Source organism: Sciurus vulgaris, assembly GCF_902686455.1.
Source record: "Sciurus vulgaris genome assembly, chromosome: 9".
NCBI lineage: Eukaryota > Metazoa > Chordata > Mammalia > Rodentia > Sciuridae > Sciurus > Sciurus vulgaris.
Window position 1 is genome coordinate 31,415,381 of NC_136469.1, and position 21,696 is coordinate 31,437,076.

The 21,696-nt window shown below is 41.7% G+C and overlaps 1 protein-coding gene across 5 annotated transcripts in view; it reads left to right on the forward strand.

Moving 5' to 3' along the window:
- Positions 1-21,696, forward strand: part of TMEM131L (transmembrane 131 like) — a 167,090-nt gene that overhangs the window by 61,897 nt on the left and 83,497 nt on the right. For all 5 annotated transcript variants that reach the window (XM_079153409.1, XM_079153411.1, XM_079153410.1 and 2 more), the window contains exons 4-5: positions 16,371-16,439; positions 20,857-20,980. In XM_079153409.1, the coding sequence (XP_079009535.1) occupies positions 16,371-16,439; positions 20,857-20,980 (193 nt within the window). The remainder of the gene's footprint in view (positions 1-16,370; positions 16,440-20,856; positions 20,981-21,696) is intronic.

The window sequence follows — 21,696 nt, forward strand, 5'->3', positions numbered from 1 at the left end:
CCTGTGTTTTTGTGTAACTGACATATATAAATAATATTAGATTTTTATTTTTTTCCTTCATTCTGGGATTACAAATCTATTCATTAAAACAGTGGGACCCAAAGAACCCTCATGGGTGTGTTGCAGGAACTGGTGTTGCTGATGGAGGATTTGAACCAGGCTCAGACCCTGGGTGCTACTTTCCAGTGGATTCTCCCCAAGCCAAGGGTTAGCAACCTGGACTTCCTTTGAACAGACCAGATCTGCCTGATCTCTTATTTTCCGGCTTAAGTTCTTCCTTAACTTTTAAATGCCTGATTCAGGTCTTATTTTCCTCAGTATGATCCTGTATATTCTCTATTTTTGTTGTTAATTGTCTTGCCATCTTATTAACAATCACTCTTAATTTTGAAAACCATTGCCATGATTAGACCTAGCATTTTTAAAAGGCTCACCAAGAAATGTAACTAACCTCACATCGGTTTTAAAAAATATTCTGTGTCCACTTTCCTTGTTGTTGAAAATTAGATTTGATAAGGTTGAGGGTCGAAATTTGGGAATCCTTTTTCATGATCCTATGGTTTCTGACATGTTTGGATGAGGCTAACTTTATCCTGGATAATTAAAAAAAGAGGTATTCTGAGGGCTGAATTTTGATATGATAAACTCATTTTCTATTTTTGGTACCAGGGATTAAATCCAAGGTGCTTAACCACTGAGCCACATCTCTAGCCACCCCCCCCCCCCCTTTTTTTTTAAAGACAAGGTCTCACTAAGTCGCTTAGGGCCTCACTAAGTTGCTGAGGCTGTCCTTGAATTTGTGATCCTCTTGCTTCAGCCTCCCAAGCTGCTGGAACAACAGGCATGCACCACCGCAACCTGATATGATAAAACATAACACCAGTTTTCTTTTTTCTTCCCCCATTGTGACAGAAATTGGAAAAGGTACCTTTTTTCAAAACTTTTATTTATTTATTTTCATTAACTTTTTTTGACTAACATATTTTTTAAAAAAATTATTTTCACATATATGGTAATAATGTCTGTCTCACAATCTACCTTTCTTCCCTTCCCTACCCACCCCACCTCACCCCTCCTCTTACTTCCCTCTGTACACTCCAAAGTTTCTTTATTCTTCCTTACCCACTCCCCACTATGGATCAGCATCCGCTTATAAGAGAAGACATTCGGCCTTTGGTTTTTTGGGATTGGCTTATTTCACTTAGCATGATACTTTCCACTTCTATCCCTTTACCTGCAAATGCCATAATTTCATTCTTCTTTAAGGCTGAGTAATATTCCATTGTATATTTGTACCACATTTTCTTTATTCATTCATCTGTTGAAGGGCATCTAGGTTGGTTCCATAGGTTCGCTATTGTGAATTGAGCTGTTATAAACATGATGTGGCTGCATCCCTGTAGTATGCTGACTTTAAGTCCTTTGGGTATAAACTGAGGAGTGGAATAGCTGGGTCAAATGGATAACACCAGTTTTCTTTCAACAGACATTACCGAGTTATTGTTCTCTGAATGCTTGGGACCCATTACCAAGCAGAAAGTAGCACCCATTACCAAAATCCCTGTCTAAGTGGACCTTGCAGACTGAGAGGGTGTGGGAACCAGACCAGCAGCAAACCTGAATATCATAACCAAACTTTGTGGTTGTCGGAAGGTGCAGTATGTAGAATGGAAAAAGTTGTGTGTAGGGTTGGGGTGGGGAGGAAGAGCCAGGAAAAAGGATTTGGGGGCAGAGGTTGTAGTTATGAGCAGGAGATTGAGGCACAGGGACGGGAGATTTCACAAACCTTTGAAGGAGGTCAGGGAGTTTGCCAGGAGGCTGTGTGAGTGGGAAGCGTTTCAGGTGCGAACAGCAGCTGCAGAGACCTCGAGGTGGGAACTCATGTTTTCCTGCAGTGTTCACGGAGCAGCCAGCAGACCTGTGGCTGGAGCAGAGTGTCCCAGAGGGTAGGAAATTGAAATGGTGAGGTGCCTGGGAGAGAGTGGTGTGGAGTTCACATAGAACCTTTGAAGGGTACTCATTCCAGGAATTTCGAGCAGAACAGTGACAGGATCTGAAGTAGTCTTAAAAGGCCAGGCTGTTCCTGTTGCGCCTTGGCTTGAAGGGAGACCACTGAGGCCATTGTGGCCTGTAACCAAGGGATAAGAGAAGTGATGGCGCTTGGACTGGTTTGGGTAACTGGACCTGGGAGGATTCTTACTGTTTTGGGTTTTCTTTCTTTTTTTTTGGGTGGTACTGGGGATTGGACCCAGGATGCTCTACCACAAAGCTACATCCTCAGTCCTTTTTTATTTTTATTTTGAGGTAGGGTCTTGCTAAGTTGCCAAGTCTGGCCTCGAACTTGTGATTCTCCTGCTTAAGCCTCTAGAGTCACTAGGATTACATGTGAGTGCCACTGTGTCCTGCTTTGGCTGTTTTGAAAAGAAGGGCTCACAGATTTCCAGTGGATTGGAGGTGGAGTGGGGGCTGGAGAACAGGCAAGAATGACTTAAAGGCTTGACTGTCAGAGAGGACATTGTCGTGGCAGAGTGGGTTTGGGTTAAGAGCAGGAGCTCTCATAGCACAGGGGGCCATGGATGGGCCGCTGGAGGACTGGGACGTCTGAGAGGGCTGGACTGGAGGTGTGCGTTTGGAACGATGTATGAGGCCTAGGAACAGTTTCTCTGGGCAAGAGGAGGGCCCGGGTGCAGCCTGGGCTGTCTGCACTGGGAGTAGAGGAGTAGGGGCCAGAGAAGTAGAGGAGACCGAGAAGCCACTGGGGAGATAGGCGAAATGCAGCAGAATAACAGCATAAGCAAGTATTTTGGAACTGAAACAACTGTTAGCTTTCAGAGAATTTATAAGTGTGGAACTGTGCTATTCAAGTCCATAGAATGAAATAATTATAATCTGCACTTAGGAAGAATGTGTATCTTCCTGTTGCTCTTGAGTTTTTAAAAGCACTTTGAACACTTTTGATATTCCCAGAGACTCTTCTGCACTTCACAGTTTTGGAAAATCCAGCGAAAGGGACATGTTACTGATACTCCTGTCATCCCACATTGCTGTGAATATTTTGGTAATTGCCTTCTCATTTTCCTCTGCACATTTTATTTTAGTTGTAATCAGGTTGTGCACAGCAGTTTGTTTCCTTTTCTTGTCATGGTATTGTTTTTTTCCCATGTTGCTATACTAATCTTCAGTCCTATTGAAGAGCTCTACTGCTTTTGGAATTGGTTGTTATTGATACAAGGATTGGTTGGTTCAAACCATGTCACCACTAGCTGGTGTTCCTTTTCTGGCTGCCTTTGGTGTTTGCGTAGGACGCATGCTGTGCCTTTTCTGGGATGGAGAGTGATGGAAGGAGAGGGGAGGCTTTGAGGAGGTGGACTCTAAAGGAGATCCAGACTGGGGCAGACCTGGCAGTGGGAGGACAGAGGGGCTCTGCCCAGGGCACTCCTGGGCTCCAGGGACCAGCAGGGCCATTCTTTCTTTCAGGCCATCTTCAGCAATTACACTTTAGTGCCTGGAGGGTTTGAAAGAAAAATTACAATTTAAAAGGAAAACCCTTGGTGCATGATTTGCATGTGAGTGGCGTCTATATAATTAAGAACACTTAAATTCTCTGGCAGAATTGAAAGGGAGGCCCCTGCTAACTGTTGCCAGGTCCCATTGGAATATTCAGTTAGTGGCCAATCTGCCACCTTCCCTGACTCCACCCTAATAAATTAGGGGACCCTCTAATTGGACCCTCTTTGGCCTTTCCCTGATTTGCTTCTCCCTGATTTGCTTGTGTCCAGGGATATCAGAATATGAATCCCTCCTGTTGTACTTCTCTGCTGACTTTCCCTCACTCCTTCCCTTCTTCCAGCCAATGGTGAACACTCAGCTGGGCACTTGGCAGGGCTCTTTTTTTTTTTTTTTTTTGGTGCTGGGGATCGAACTCAGGGCCTTGTGCTTGCAAGGCAGGCACTCTACCAGCTGAGCTGTCTCCCCAGCCCGTGGCAGAGCTCCTGACAACACATTTCATCTAATCTTTCCAGTAGATGTAGGGGTCTTACTTCTGTGATAATGGAAACCACAATTCTGATTTTAAGAGCCAGATGATCTCTTGTACCATCTTTGTAGTTAACTCCACATGTGAGTTGGTCCGTGATGGGTCCTTGGAATTTAGCCATATTCATTCTTTCCCTGGGCCCTTTTCTCTCAAGACTGGCAAGGAAGCAAGACAGTTGTCCTGGTTGTTCCTCTTTCTGGTTTACAAGCGTTCTGCAGGGGGACACAGTGTTGAACAACTTCAAATAGAGTTGGAACACAACTGTTTCCCATTTTAAGTTTCCTGTGAGCCACACCAGTCCTGTTTCCAAGGAGGTAATGACTACCAGTAATTGAGGTAGTTCTAAGCAATCTTTGAAAAGTAGAGTAAGTTTTTGCTCCTTGCACTTCCTGCACTGTAAAGTCGAGCGGCCTCTAATTGATGAAGCCTCTTCCAGGACTTTGTTCCTAGAAGGCCAGTTGGGACATCATCTGTGTGTTCCTCTCAGTGTCTCTTCTGCTTCTGGTGTGACCATGTTGGTCTAGAATTCCTTTTACCCTTGGCTCCGGGAAGGGTCTCACAGAGGTCCTTGAATGTCCCTGTGTGTCTGGTCATGAGGCAAAACACTAGATTCTGAAACAGTTGTATACAGGCATTTCTTGTCTGTGTTGCATGAGGCTAAAGCCACCATGGGCCATCACCACAGTAGTGGCTTTTTCCAGGGAAAGGCAGCAGAACTGTGCTTTCCTTGCTTAGAATTTTGTTTACTCTCGGGTTGGAATAATGTTTTGGTCACTGTTGAGGCTTAGCCATTCAGCTTCCTGGTTTGTTGGGAAGCTCTGGTTGCAGATGCCATGAAAGGCATACTGGAACTCACCTCCCCTGGAAGAGGCAGAGGCTGAACGAGGAGCAGTTGGTGTGCAGTGGCTGCTGACAATTTCTGTTAGAAAAGGTTGAGAAACAGTTGGTATTGAGTTTCTTGGTCACATCTCTCCCCCAAGAGATATGTAGCTGCTGGCTCCAGGAAGTGTTCAGGAACCTGGCTCCTTGCAGACCGCTGTGGTCCCTTTCCAGGGCACTGGACCTTGCACCCATGGTGTGTCTGTGGCAGCAGATGGAGGAGGGATGGAGAAGAGGACGCAGGGTTCCTGGAGGCTGCCAGACGATGTTTGTGCTTCCATGCCACTTACCGGAACTTAGGCCCCCGGGGTTGCTCAGAAGTAGGAGCGTCTCAGAAATGTGCCCAGCTACAAATCCCATGTATATGGAAGACGGAGAGGCAGGATAGGATCGAAGGGCCCGAAGGGCAGTCTCTGTCACAGATCCCTGAGAAAGAAAAAATAAAACCTCTACCCTCATGTCTCAAGAGAACATTTTGACACTTCTAAGTTATCTGCCTAGTGCTTCTGACTTGTGTTAAGGAATAGTTTCTTGGCACGTTCTAGGCTGGTTTCTTTAGCATGGGTATCCCTTGGGTTTTGTGTGAGAAAAATCAGCTTTTAAGCCATTCTGACAATGGGATTGTGGCATTGAAGAAGTGAGCTTGTCAGTAGTAAGTCATGCTCTGTGCCTCAGTGCGTTTAGTGGGCAGCTTGAGAGCTGTGTTAAGGAAGCTTCTGCTGTGGTCCGTATGCTGTGCTCTGTCACTGAGCTGCACTCTCCCGCATTCCTTTTTAGGAGATTATGTTCAGAGGGTAGATTTTCCTCCCACCTTTTGAAGAGAGAAGATTGGAACTTTATGAATAATACCATATTGTCCAGGTGTTCTGAGAAACAGGAGTGGCCCCAGCAGTGTGGAACGCCAATCCACATGTTAGAGTGGCGAGAAACTAGAGCAACTGTTGTGAAGCCCAGGACTCCAGGACTCCTCGCTCCCTGCGGTCCACAGGGCTGTGAGGCTGGCCCTGAAGGGAGCGGTGAAAAGGCTTAGAAAAATTTCATTACATTTTTCTGGCAAGATTCCTAACATCCTTTATATTTGTTGTTTTGATATTTTTGCTTATATCTTGATTTTTTAAAACAGTTCAGTGTGTGAATTAATGTTGTTCTCAGACATGAAGTCAAGAAATTATTTCATGTACTTCAGTTTTTATCATATTAGTGTTTTTTTTTTTTTTTTTTTTGGGGGGGGGCAGCTTGTATGTCTTAATTTGAGCTTTTCCTCAGCTCCTTCCTTCAACTTTATCTTAAGAGGGCTTAGCCAGTCTTCTAGACCCTACTCAAATGAAATGTCTTCCAGAGTGCTTTTCCTACCCTACTGTAGAAGTACCGCATGATCTTTTTCTTCCTGGGGATACTAGAAGTAGTGCCTGTGTTCTGCCTTGTGTTGTCTGTGATGCACGTCCCAGCCGTGGAGGCTGTATGTGTGGTACTACATGCACCTCAAAGTTTGGCACTTGTCTTAGTTGTATTTGGATCTTTAATGTCCCCGATTTGGCTATCGTGATATGTTAATTCAGGCAGGCAGAAGTGAATGTCAGTGGGAGTTGGCATTCCTGCTTTTATAATATGAATAGGACCAGCTGTGGAGTTGTTTAAAGGATTTTAAATGAGTTTTTAAAATGGCTGGCTCACTCTTATTGTAATGTCTGCTTTCTGTTAAACAGTAAGGGTACCTGAGACAATCACCTTGCAAAAAGTTTATTTTGGCTTAGTTTTGGAGGTTTCAGCCCACAATTGGTTGACCCCATTGTTTTTTGGCCTGTGGTGAGGCAGTGCATGACAAAACTGATCACCTTGTGGCCAGGACATGAAAAAGAAGAACAGGAGGGACTGGGGAGCTAGTATTCCTTTAATGGCACCAGGCCCAACCTCCTAAAGGTTTCTACTACTTCCCAATAGCGTCACAGACTGGGGACCAAGCCTTCAATACAAGGGACTTTGTGGGGAGGGGGAACATATATCTAATCCTTAGCATTTACTCCCAAGGAACTCAGAGTTGGTTTCTAAATACAGCTACAATATTGTATGAACTTACATTGTTCATCTGTGATCAGGGAGGAAAAAGTTCATTCCTAGTCTTCCTAATGCCCTTATTGTCATGTGATTTTTTTTTTTTTTTTTTTTGTGGTGCTGGGGATTGAACCCAGGGCCTTGTGCTTGCAAGGAAAGCACTCTACCAGCTGAGCTATATCCCCAGCCCTGTCATGTGAATTTCTATACTGGCCTCCCCTTGCGTATGCTCGTCTCTGGAAAACTCTGTTAACACTGCAGACATCTTATACTGAGGGATTTTTCATACTAACTTGCTGTCCTAGAACTGAAAGGAAAGAGAAAATGGATTTCATATTTTGCACATTTTAAAATCATCTTTCCTCAGAAAGGTATCAAATCTTTAAACCACAGAGGAGATACCAGAAGTTGAAGTAAGGAGAAAGTTGGAATAGAAGTTAGGGAAACAAGAGCTTAACTGCTGCTCTCTTCTTTTATAGGTTTTTGCAAAGTTATTTAACCCCTTCACTGAAAGAGTTCTTTACAGACTATGGTGTGAGTAACTGGGTCAAGTTAATGACATATTTTAAAATTCTTCAAATTACAACTACAGTGCATTTTGAATTTAAGTTCCTGATGTTTGGAGTGGAGAGGAGGGGACAGATTTAAATCATACAAAAGTATAAAGTTTCAGGAGAGTCCTCAGCATCTGTTGTCTGCGGAGTTAAAAAAGGCACAGAAGTCAGGGTATCCACAAGGTCTCTGACAGGGTAGATAGCAAGTCACTCTCCAAGATGGGGAGCCCAGTACAGCAAACTCATGGGGGGCTGCATGAGGTGTTGAACTTCATCTTGGATTCCCTCTGAAGGTGCCTGTGGACCTCCTATCCACAGTTGTCGTCTGGTACTGATGGGAACATGAGTCAGGAGCTCAGTGGGGAGTCTAGGCCACAGATGCACAGGCTTGGGAAATGAATCAGTCAAACCACAAAAACCAACTCTGGCTGATTTAAACAGAAAAGAAGTTTATTGAAAAGATATTGGGCAGCTGACAGAGACTCTAGGAAGATTTAAGAACCAAGGCTCAGGAAACAAACAAGCTAAAAGGGTTCTTAGCAGCTAGAGCTATTGCCAGAACGATGCTGTGGAAGTGGGCTGTGCTGGGGGATGCTGCTGCCCTCGCTGCTCACCCGGCTGCACTACTGCTGTGGTTGTCCCCAGGACAGATTCTCCTTCCTCTCTCCTTCCCTGGCTGCCCTGCCTCAGGTGGGTTATTCTCGCCAAGTCTTGGTCATGTGCCAGCACCCTGCAGGTGGGGCTGGTGAGATTTGTACCTGGCTCTTTCCAAATCCAGAAGGGATGTCTGTGGGAACTCCGCCAGGGTAGCCAGGAAGATGCTGACAGCCACAGAATAGCAAATGACTGTGTGGGAAGCATCAAACTATTGGAGGTAGTGAGCCTGCAGGTGGGTGGATGCAGTTGGCCAGAGTAAAAAGAGAATTGAGGCAGAGCCTAGCAGAGGGGAGCATGGCAGAGATTGGCAGCAGAGGAGCTTGAGGGGAGAGGTTTCCTAGAAACCCAGGGAGGGCAGTTCAGGAGAGGAGCCAGTGGGGAGATTAAGGCAGCTCAGTACTTGACTTCACGGCTTGTGGTCATTGATGACCTCAGCATAGCAGTGTGGTGGAGTGAGAAGGCTGGGTGCCAGAGGAGAGAGGAGGCAGTGTAGGCAGGGGTTCCGGGGGTGCGCTCAGATCACACTCGCCCAGCCCGTAGCTGAGAGGGCTTGGGCAAGTTGTTTAAACCCCCAGAGACCCTCTTTACTTATTGGTGAAAATGGGATGGTCGGTCAGTCAGCTTTCTGATGGCTCACAGTGTTAGAGATTTCAGTCCAAGATCTGTGGTCCCAATGCTTGCAGGCTTCTGTTGGTAGTGCCCGGTGGCAAAGATAGGGCAAAGATAGGGAGCGTAGGTGGAACAAACCGCTCACCTCAGGGCCAGGACGTGGAAAAGAGGAAGAGGAGGGGCCTCTCCCCTTCAAGGGCGTATCCCCCATCAACCTAACTTCCTCCCAGAGGCCCCACCTCTTAAAGGATCCACTTCCTCTCAGTAGTGCTACTCAGTTATCAGGTCTTAAACACATGAGCATTTGGGGGACATGCCAGGTCCAAACTGCAGAAGAAGATAAAAGTGTCCACAGAGGTTCTTGCGATAAAGTGCCTGGCTTTATACTCTTAAGTACTCAATACATTTTAACTATGAAGGGAAGAGAGCTTGAAGGAGCAAGAGAAGGTCAAAGGGTCTTTTCTAAAGTGCATGAATCTTTTCAATGTATGATTGTGGGAGAAAGATCAGAATGGGAGATATTGAAAATTTCAGGGAGGGCAGGATAGGGCCTGTGAACTCAGGATCCATTCAGAGGAGTGACTGGCTATGGATTAGTTTTTGTCAGAAGCAGCGTCTCCTCCATGGGACTTAACAGCGGGGAGAAGACCATCAGTAATTTTAGGGACAGGTGGAGAACTTTTATCATATTTAGGAAAGCCTGGCCATCAACACACTGGGCTGCCTTCAAACCCAGGTATGCTGCAAAGTGCCTCCAGCAGACCACTGTTGACATTGCTCCCTTTGATCCGTCTTTCAGTTTGTTTAATTAATGCTTTGACCTTGAGAGCTGAAGCTTTCTACGTTGGAAGAAACTAAGAAAATCAGGTTCTGCCAAATGACTTTTTTATGACATTCCCCAACTCTGTGGAATGGATGGATGGATGGATTGTGGTCCAGGGCTTTGTGCATGCTAGGCAGGTGCTGTAATTGAGCTATTGCCCAATTCCTTTTAAATTTTTTTATCTGGAGACAGTCCCACACTAAGTTATCCAGGTTGATCTCAAAATTGTGATCCTCCTGCCTCAGCTAACTGAGCAAGCTGGAGATTTTAATGGGGAAAAAATACTGTTTTTTGCCTCCATTTTTAAGTGGTTCTTTGCTGCAGGCACAGTAGTTAATGAATACCTCTTTGTTTTTTTCCTATCAACAAACTTCTGGGGAGAAGTAATTTTTAAATTGAAAATAAGAACAAGTATGTGGTACTAAGATTTTGTGATGTAGAGTTTGGTTACTCATAGAGTCGATACTTCATTTCTGACTTTTTTTTTTTTTTTTTTTTAACGGTGCTAGGGATTGAACTACATCCTGGCTTACAACTCACTTCACAAATCATGAAGTTTATTTAGTCTCTTTGTAGTTTAATGAAGACCCTGAAGCTCAGTGCCTTGCCCTGGATCACATGGAGTCTGGACAGGCCTAGTGCAGAGAACCCAAGGGAGGCCTTGCCCTGCAGTCGTCGGTCTAGCTGTGGACTATCCCCAGGCTGGGGTTTTTGTACCTGTGCAGGGATTGATTTGAGACCCACCTGCATAATGCAGAAGATATAATTCCTCTAAGGACTGTGGGATGGCAGCTGAGTCCTAGAAGTACCTGTTTCTTGCTCAGGGGAAGGTTATGAATGACCAAGTAGCCTGATAGAAGTACTTTTTAGAAGAATGGGTGAAAGGGATTTGGGAATGGGTACAGGAGTGCCTACCTTTGTGAAGTCCACAGATTGCTAACAGCATTACTGGCACTGGGATCTCACATACTTGTGACTAATGAGGGCAGCCCAGTAAGCACCTCATTTACATAACATGTCTTTCCTGGGACACTTGAGTCAGACAAGAGCATTATTTTGGCCTGGTCTAGTTTGTTAGCTTTTTTTGAGGCAGAGGGGGTTTGAGAAATGGGTGTGAAAACTCTGATCCTCACAGCCTTTTTGACTGCATTCAGTGGCCAAACCACTGTCTTGGCCTTGAAGAATTATTATTATTATTATTATTATTATTTTTAGTTTTGGGAATACATGCTGCTCTCTCCAGTATTGGAAGTGTTTGTATCTAAAAGGCGGCAGTTAACATATGCTGGGGCATTGAGAGTGATTAAGCAGAACAGTCCATCACAGAATGTGGAAAAGCAGATAGTTCTGCCCTCTCTATGAATGTCCGCTGTTGTGTCCACCCATTGCCAGGCAAGCTATTTTCCACGTGTTCAGAAAAGGTGGACCATCTTCTGATATGGTACTGTGATCTCTGGAAAATGGTTGACCTTCAGGAGTAAAGTCAGCACAGATCCACAGCATAGGAGACTCGTCTCATGGTGGAGCCTCTGTGGTACAGCAGAGCCCTCCTGGCGAGCTTCTGTGGGGGCTCAGGACTGCCTCTGTCCTGCTGCACCTTTCCTCCCATTCACTTCTCCTTACTCCCATGGTGTTTTCCACCCGTGGCCCATCCTTTCCCCAACTTCTGCATCTTCACTCAGGCTGTCAGCTGCACTAGACACGACCTCTGTCCAGTGTCCACCTCTGGTGACTGTTCATTGAGGCCCATCTCATGGACCCGTTCTTCGAAATCTTTGTTGGAGATTGGTGTGACCTGGTGTAGCATGCAAGAGGCTACCACAAAAAGTTGCTGGATTTTTCAGGGGGATTTCACCTCTTCTCTCTCCAGACCTTCTGAGCTTTGAATTTTGCTTATTAGCCTCTAATCCTTGTCCCACATTCTGCATTATAACCCACGGAGAGTGTGTTCTCCTGTAGCTGACCACCTGTCCTAGATCCTCTTGGATGGCTAGGGCCAGTGAGGTTGGGGCTGGAGTTACTGGTTCTGCCATTCACCCTGGAGAGGTGGAGCGTTGCCTTTGAAGTGACCTATTTTTGTCGGGAGCATCTGAATAGCCAGAACAGTTGGTTGTAGTTAATTTGTTTCCATATCTAAGATACAGTACTGATGTTTTTAAAAATGGGTGTGCCTGATATCAACAGATAGTTTAATTTTCCTAGGAATAAGGAGTCTCAGCATACAGATGCTTTTCCAGGGATGTCACATCCATCTAGCCTAATAACACATTCATTCTGCTTAAGAGAGAACTGAAGCCCTAGGTCATGTGGGAGCTCCTGTCATAGCTGGCACCTGACCCTGGTTTTCTTGTTTCCAGAGAAATTTCTTTTGTACTAGATACTTTTTCAAACTGTTTCTTGGTTTTATATGACTAGAGAAAAATGCAGTTCAAGTTTAAGAAAAAAAGTCAGGTGATATTAGATAAATATATTTTCAAAACAGCATGTATAGAATTCCATGTCCTGCTGATGAGAAGCGCAATTCTTTGCAGAAGATGAGCATTTTTAAAATAAGTCCTAGAGGGGGCTGGGGGATGTAGCTCAGGGTGGAGTATGTGCTTAGCCTGCACAAGGCCCTGGGTTCAAAGAAGGACAGGAAGAGAGTGTGGAAGAAAGTCCACACGAACACGAGCTTACATGCTCTCAGGTTACTGTTGATTATGTGTATTTTTATTAGTGCATTTTAATAATACAGAATACTGGGTTTAATTGTGGCATATTCATAGAGGCAAGTAACATACTTTGATCATATACATCCCATTACTGTCCCTTACCCTCCCTGCTCTCCTCCCTCTGATCCTCTTTTTGCTACGTTCTTTTTTTCCTCCCTAGATTCCATGTAGGAGAGAAGACCTGTAATACTTGATTTCCTGTGTCTTATTTCAGTTAACATGATGCTCTCCATGCAGTTCCGTCCATTTTTCTACAGATGACATGGCTTCATTCTTTATGACTGAATATTACCCCGTGGTGTATGTGTAGCACATTTTCTTTATCTAGCCATCTGTTGATGGGCACCAAGGCTCTATCCATAACTTGCCAATTCCATAACTTGGCCATTGTGAATTCGGCTGCTGTAAACATGGGAATGCAGGTATCTTTATAGTTCGCTGACTTTAATTCCGTGGAGTATGCTCAGGAGTGGTGTAGCTGGTATGTGATAGTTCTCTTTCAGTGCATTGAGGCGCCTCCATGCTGATTTCCATAGTGTACTAATTTGTATTCCCACCAACAGTGTGTGGATGTTCTTTTTTTTGGTGCATCCTTGTCAGCATTTGTTGGTTTTTTTTTTTTTTTGTATTCTTGATGGTTGCATTCTGACTGGGTTGAGAACCTGGGTTGTGAACCCAGGGCTTCACGGAAGCTGGCCAGGCACTCTCCCACTGAGCTCCGTCCCAGCCCTCAGTGTCATTTTGATTTGCATTTTCCTGATGGCTAAAGATGTTGAACAATTTTTCATATAATTATTGACCACTCATACTTTTGAGAAGTGTCTGTTCAGTTCATGTGCTCATTTATTGGGTCATTTGTTTTTTGGGTGTTAAGTTTTTTTGGTTCTTTACATATTCTGGATATTAATCCTCTGTCAGAAGAATAGCTGGCAAAGATTTCCCCCATTCCCTGGGTTGTCTCTTTACCCTGTTAATTATTTCCTTTGTTGTGCAGAATCTTTTCAATTTGATGTAGTCCTGTTTGTCAATTCTTGCTACTATTTCCTGAGCTATTTGAATCCTATTCAGGAAGTCATTGTCCGTGTTTATGTCTTAAAGTGTTTCTGCTATGTTTATTGCTCATTTCATTTCTTATCCTATGTGTCTCTCCTGTTAGAGAAGCAAAATTACTCCTCTATTTTTTTAAATAAACATTTCCTTATAATTATAAAGAATGAAAATTAGAATTGTGTGGCATAAATTTATAATTGATTTTTATAAGATGCATACATTTATTTTATGCCACTTCTAAGCATGAAAGAGACCCAGTAGACTGTGACATACCCGAATCATTCAGTATCATTATCATCATTATCATTCTGGGGATTGAACCCAGGGAGTACTTTACCACTGGGCTACATCCCCAGCCCTTTTTATTTTTAAAAAATTTGAGATAGCATCTCCCTAAGTTGCTGAGGGCCTTGTGCTCAGTTGCCCAGGCTGATTTCAAACTTGTGATCTCCCTGCCTCAGCCTCTCAAGTTGCTGGGATTACAGGCGTGTGCCACCGCACCCTGCAGTCATCCATATTATTAAGGATGAATGAAATGTATGAAGGTTGATGTTGACTTTTGAAAAACAGGGACACAGGGAGAGAGTTTCATCCTTCATTGCTCCAGCCCTTGATTGAGACTTGTTATATCTTTGAAGCTGTTGGTTTAGATATGAAAACTGTCATTTCAGACGGTGTAACTTCTTAGCTAGCACTGATATGTGAGGGTGATTTTTTGATGTTCATAGTTAGGTAAATTTCGGCTGTTTGCTGCTTACTTCCTTTTGGAAAGGTCAATCACTGTCACACCTTGGCTCTTATACCATGGCAGTCAGCAGAGAAGACTTCTGTCCCTTAGAGTTTCAGTGATGCACCTTGGGGAAGAGAGGTTCTGGTTTGGGGGACCTGCCCTGGGAGGAAAGTAGGATCCAGGAATCATGGAGAAAACCAAAATACGGACATCATAACATCACACACCCAGACTGAGGTTGCGGCTCAGTGGTAGAGCACTTGCCTAGCATGTTGAGGCACTGGGTTTGATAACTGAAATCAAGGTATTGTGCTCAACTAAAAAAAGAAAAATCACACACCTTCTTAAGTCTTTAGAAGCTACTTGAGAGCATGTGAGTCTGGGAGTGCTCTGCAGGTCAACACCTGTCAATGGTTTTGTCTATAATGACAAATATTTTAACTTACTTAGTGATGTTAAACCTCCTTGTAAAGGCAGGTGAGCTAAAATCTACCGATGAGAAATAAAGAATCTATTCTGTGACTCCTAGGAACAAAAAAAAGGCATAGTTTTATTTTTTCATTTGGGATCCAAAAAATAGCATTTTCTTTGAAGTCAGGGAAATCCAGTCTCTTTCTAAAATAATATTTTAGATTGACCCCAGATGTCTGAATTTTGTCGAGTATGTAAAACTTCCTGATTGTGAGATTTAAAAATTGCTCTGATGTGATGGTTCAGTTTGCGTTTCATTTGTTCTATTCAGAGGTATTTACACTACCCCATTAGGGGCTTCTAAACCAGAGGTCAGCTCCCACAAGAAGCTCAGCTGGCTTCTCCATCTGTCCTCATTGCTTTTCTTGTTAGATGAGTGTCATCCTCTTTGTAATACGATCTAGTATTTATTGCCCTTAACTGTGTGTCAGGCATAAGACAAAGGGAGAATCATCTCATTTTCTCCTCACAGTGACTGTAAGGTAGGTACCACTGTCATCTTTGTTTTTCAGATAACAAGCCTAAGATTTAAGAGATGTTAAGTGACCAGCCCACTCTGGTCTGGAAAGAGATGGCTGTGGGCCTAGATTCCAGGTTTGTCAGGCCTACAGCCCATGCGGTCACCCAGCAGGCTAGGCATGCTTCCCTGGATAGGTCATGCAGTGCTTGAACTTGATACAGCATTCATATTTTCGGCCTCTACAGATCTGGGTTGGAATTTTGGCCCTGCCTCATAGTAGCTGTGTGACCTTGGGTCAGTTACTTAAATTCTCTAAACTTCATTTCTCCACTTGGAAGTAAAGGGTAAAATCTGATGGCAAATTCACTTTTTAGGGTACAGGATGGGAAAGGACTGTCATTAATTGTTTTGCTCATTATTTGTGTAACAGCCTGATCTTTCTGAAGATTTTGCTCGTATGTGAAGCTGCCTGTTTTTCTTTTTCTTCGGGAGTGCCGAGCTCTGGCCAGCTTGGTCTGGAGTGGTGTGCCTGGTGGGCCCTCCGTCCTTTCCTGTGCTCTTCTGGAGGCAGTGTGTGTTACCTTGAGGAGCTTCACACATTTGGATTGTGTGCCTTTAAAAATGTCACAGGGCAGTTGATATTTTCTGTATCTATCTACATACATATGTAATGTTTTAAAAATATGTTTATAGATTGTATATCTTTATTATGTTTTTCTTTTTATGTTTTTGATGTTTTTCTGCTATATTGATTTCTGGCCTTTGATTCTGAAAGAAAATTAAGTCACTATAAGGATTAACAACCGCTGAAAAATGTGACTTGTCATGTGAGATTTTGTGATTGTACTTAAAGATACAAACCTGGTAATAGTTTAGCCTTCCAAGAGCTGGCCTGGCCAAGTCGCTCTGGCCTTTCCCTGCTACAAGTAGTCTAACCCATTTAGAGGCCAATGTCCTCTCTCAAACCCTCCTAATGTGTATACCTTTTCTTGATTCAGGATTTATGAAAATACCATGTTAGTCTGAATTCATCCAGATTGAAGCCTATAAAAAGTTAAATCCATTCCCATTTCTGTCAGAATGCTGACGAGATTTAGACATTTGGTATGAAGTTACAATCACCATAATCTAAGAGCGGCTTAAAATTTGCGACCCTAGAATTATACTAGATTTTGAATAATTCAGTTTTCTCATTTAAAATCTGGTTCAGATTCACCTCTGAGAGTAAAATTATATCTCATGCATCAAGTCACTGGCAGTACCCTTTTTTAACATAGCAGCCAAACTTTAAAATCACAACAAAAGTTAATTCCTCTCTTCTCTTCTTTTTTTTTTTAGTTTCTCAGAAAAACTGTTTAGTGGAAAAGGTTTACATTTTCAGCCATCAGTTCTAGATTTTGGAATACAGTAAGTACCTTTTATTTATAATTAATAAAAACTCATTTGTGCTATTTACTTTCAGTATATCTTTTATATTACATATATGTTAATTGTAAGTATATCAGTAGTATGAAGAGATATTAGTCCTGGAACTTGTTAAAAGGAGTATTTTCATGAAAGGAGAATGTAAGAGTTGCTTTAGCCATTTCTTTAGTTGTTTTTTTTTTTTTCAATGTTGCTGGGGGTGGAACCTGGTGGGCCTTTTGCATGCTACGCAAGTGCTCTACCACTGAATTATACCCTACCTCCTCTTTCTTCAGTTTTTTAAAAAAGTTTATTTTTAATATTCCTTATGATTATACATAGTAGTTGGGTTCATCCCAACAAACTCGGACATTTATGGAAGTTAATTTCTCTTCATGATTGTCCCTTTCCCTCCCAACCCCTGCTTTCTTCAGTTTTTAGTAAAAATATCTTGTACTCTTGTAAAAAATTAAAATTTAGTGAGAACTCAGTGTAAGCCTTCAATTTTCTTAAACAAAATCAGGTTATTTTATAATGAAAAGCTCTCACTATTGATGGTTTCTGAACTCTTTTAAACTATATTCAGGTGTTTTACTTGTTTTGCCTTTGGGACTCCAAGTTGCACTGTGATAACCTTTATTAGGATTAAGATTTGGGACACTCAGCTAAGGGGATGACTGGGTGTAAGCCATAATGATGTATTATGGTGTGTCAAGTTCAGAACCACAAAGTGAAGGAGATGTGATCTGAGGGGTCAGCTGAGGGCCTAACCTAGGACTTTGGAGATATTAAGGAGGAGGCGGGTAAGCTGTGTGGATATGGCACTTTAAGGATTTTTGTTGTCTATGATGAGCAGTTTGAAACTGAAGTGTTACAAAGCTTCCTGGCTGCAGAGTATGGCAGCATTGAGCAGATACAGCTTCAAGTCAGTAGTTTCAAAAGTAGGAGGAATATTTGAGATGTGAGGAGTTTGCTTATTTCAGCAGCCTGGGTTCATCCCTTCATTTCATGAAGAGCTTTCTTGAGGTATGGGCCAGGGCAGGTGGTGAAATGCCATGGCGATAGGTGAGCACCTGGGGCAGGGGTGGTGTGGTCACCTGGGTGCCTGCCTTCATTCACCTGGATACCTTCTCTCCATTGCTTCTGATCATCCGAAGGTTAGAGCTGCCGTGGAGGAGAATGTCCCCGAGACTTACAAATACCTTGTTGATTCTGTGAAAGGAAGAAAAGATAAAATAGTGAAGGAAGTTTGCCGACTTTTCAAGATTCTATGTGTCTGCTTTTAAAAAAAAATTATTATATTTATTCTTATGTAAAGGAATTATTAGAAGTTGAATTTATAGTAATTTAGTTAATAATATAAATAAGCTCACTAATTTCAAATTTTGAGAGAATGCTTTTGTGCAAAGTCTTTACTTTGAAAAAGAAACAGAGGGCTACTTTGAAGAGTATATATTATAGATTGGGAGACATACTAAAATGAATGGTAGTATAGCTATATTACAAGAGCAATTCCAGTTCATAGGATCCTAATCTAATGTATTTAGTCAATAAAAAAGTACCATAGCATGAAGGTTCTATAATCAATGCACATGTGATATGTATAGATTAGCCACACTTGTTTCAATTAACCATATACATTAGTTAATGGTCCTGATAGCTAATAGCATGTTGAAAGTTTAAGGTTTTTGATTTGAAAAGGATTGCCAGTGTTTCGATATTAATCACCTCTAGGTGATGCAGTTACGCGTATGGTTGTATTCTTTTCAACGTGTAATCCTTTCTCTTGACATTTGAGTTTTATATTAATCCTACAGGCAGGCACTCTCTGAATGTATCATTTTCAAGTATCTTTGTATTTGTGCCTGTGCCACAAACGTGTTCCTACATTTGTTACTGAAAAATAATAGTTTGCTCAAGGTCATTTCACTGGAAATGGAGAAATAAGTCTTTTGATTTCAAGCCAGCACTCACTCTGTTATTTTTCATATTAGTAAGATGCAGGCTATGATCATGGGAATACTTTGTTTTGTTGAAGTTAAAAAATTTCATTAAGAACAAACTTCATGGGCTGTGCTGGGGCTGTCGCTCAGTGGCAGAGCGCTTGCCTAGCACATGTGAGGCACTGGGTTTGATCCTTAGCACCTCATAAAAATAAATAAACAAAGGCATCATGTCCACATATGACTACAAAAGAAATTATTAAAAAAAAAGTCTAAATTTGAGCACGTTTAAAGTTAGTCAGATTTTACCTTCTACCAAATAACATAAATTATAGTATTAGAATAAAACTCTAGCTAGAGAGTTCTCTTATTTCTTTACTGCTCTAGTTCTGGTTCTGCTTCTGTTTACTTTGATGTTGATGTTGACCTTGAGCACCCCATCCTTCTTAACAGCTTTGGTTTTCCTCTGGGATGCAAGAGCCAAATGGTGGTAACTCAGTCGCCTTCTGCCTGCTTATTAAGGCTTATTTTCAGGGTTAATATTCTGCTGTTCCCAAGAATTAAAAGTGCTAATCATTCTTAAGGGATTTTAATCATTCTTTTATAGTATTAAATTAATAGAGTATCTTCCAGTTGTCATTAGTGAAGGAAATTCATATCCTCGCAACACTTTTAAAAATAGAATGAAAAATAGAATAAAAATAGCACAGTGGTGGTGAGATTCCAGCCAGCATTCTGTCTGCTGAGGCTTCTGGTAGGTGCAGGCACTAAGTGCTGTAGTGTGACTATTTTGCAGTCTTATTTTCTGATAGGCATTTGTGTTCTTTGAAACCAAAAATCTTGAATTTCAATTATGTGAATAGTATGTAAAGCTTTGAAGATACATGTTAATAATTTTGCTGATGGATACATATTATTTACTTAAAACCTAAAACCATGGAAGTCCTTATTTACTTAATTTAATCTCAGGGAGAAAAACACATATAGGCTTAGTACTCTGAGGTAGGGCTTTCTGAGGTGACTCTTTATGGTAGCATTAAAAAAACTTTTTTAGTTGTATTTTTTTATAACACCAAAAGAATCAAGGTTTCAGTCATACTGATGTTTATTATATATAACTGAAGATAAAGACTTATGTTTTAAAATGCATATTTGATACACTAAAGCTTTCATTAAGACTAGTGATTAAAAATAGTGAAAGCTTGAAAATTTTCAGACTTGATATTAGTAATATAGTATTTTAGAAATCCTATTGTATATGAGATAAACATCAAGCATTTAATTTTTTCTAAAGCACACATTTTTAATATTAGAGAAATTGGAATAAAATCAGAGAAATATGTAAGCATAATGACTATGAGTTTTTTGCTTAGATGAAGTATCATTTTATTTCTGGACCATACTAATGAGAACTGTTTGAGTCTCTGCCACTAAGGGTAATAAAACTGAGAAATGACAGCAGTGAACTTTTTCCTGGCTTTCTGTTATAATCTAATGGAACTGGAGGGAGCTTGGGTAGTGGGAATCAGAGTTAAGTGATTGGAGGGAATGAGGGAGGTGGGTCCAGCGGGTGGGCCAGAGACCAGCTCCTGCCCTCTTGCAGTTCCTTTGTCAAAGCTGATGTTGGAGGTGATGAGCGTTGCTGGAAAAGAACTGGTGAAGACCCTGCTCAGGAGTGGGTTCACTGGGAGACCATAGAAAGTTTTGAAATTATGCATAAACCTTTTTGTTTGTCCATGTTGGAGGAGGGAGGAGCCAAAGCTCTCAGTGGAGTTTTCCAAAAGGCTCATAATTTAAGTGGGTAAGAATCACTACCGTAAAGTGCTGCAGAGTTTTCATTTTTTCAGACTGGCCATAAGTAGCAATTAAATTTTCATTTTATAAGACCTAATAAAATAGTCTCTTTTTGAGTTGACAATACAGTCTCCCCAAAAAAACCTTTTTAAATTTATTACTCAGAAAATAAACGTAATAGGGGTTTTCTTTGAATACTGTTTCTTATCTAAACAGCTTCATTTGAATGAGAGACCCTAGACTGAGAAATGCTAGTATGTACCAAATGTGGTTTTTTTTTTTTTTAACAAGCTTTTAATGACCTAAATGGGTTGAACTCTTCCAACAGAGAAACCAGTGGGGTCTTATTACTGTGGGTTGGCCTGCCATAAAGTTTTGTTTCTGTATTTTTTTAAACTATTGTGAATTGAATATTTTATTACAGATAGAATTTAGTATTTGTTGTTTTTACTTTGTAATGAACATCAACAACTTTTCGTGTTCAACAGTGTGTAGGCTGGGAGTGTAGCTCAGTGGAAGAGCATGTGCTTTGCATGTGTGAAGGCCTGGGTTTCATCTCTAGCATCAAAAAATGTTTTAAAATTATGTGTGTATATATATATAAATATAAATATGTATGTGTATATGTCTAGGAGTGTGGATAACCATGCAATACATTGCCTTTTCTTTTTGTTTATCCTCAGATTCCTAGGGCATCCTGCAGCAAAGATTCTCTATGCTTACAACCCCAGTAGGGATAGTGAGGTGGTGGTGAACTCAGTGTTTACAGCTGCGAGACATTTCCATGTGCCTCCTGTTCATTGCAGGGTGAGTGTTGATGTACTCCTGGAAACTGCGCTGTGGCAGTCTGCCAGCTTCTCTTGCTTTCTTTGGCCTCAAGTTTTAACTTTCTGCTCCCTGTCTCCCCTTTTTCTGCTACCCAGACTTTTTCCTTCTGTGTGTTTGCTTTAGCATGTATTTTTGCAGTTGTTCATTTTCATAGTTTTGGTGGCTCTGGATACTTAGAGTGGAAAAAAAAAAATGTTTAAAGAAACCAGGGAGTAACACAACTTTATCTTGGTTAAAAGAAGTTTGTCTTGAAATTACTACAAATACTGAGACATTTAGTAACATGGATTTATTGTCATGATCTCTCCCACCTCTCAAACCTAAGAAAGTTAGAACTTCTTTCTAAATGTAAGATTAAATGGTAGCAAATGGCTTCTTACAAAGTTCATTTACACTATCACACAAAGCTCAAAACCCCAGTCTTCTAATAATTTTTTTTTAGTCATCTTTAACTTTTTTTTTTTTTTTTGGTACCGGGGATTGAACTCAGGACCACTTGACCACTGAGCCACATCCCCATTCCTATTTTGTATTTTATTTAGAGACAGAGTCTCACTGAGTTGCTTAGCACCTCACTTCTGCTGAGGCTGGCTTTGAACTCTCAATTCTCCTGTCTCAGCCTCCCAAGCTGCTGGGATTACAGCTGACTAATGATCTTTAACTTTTAATGAAGATCCTCATTGCTAGTAAATTTT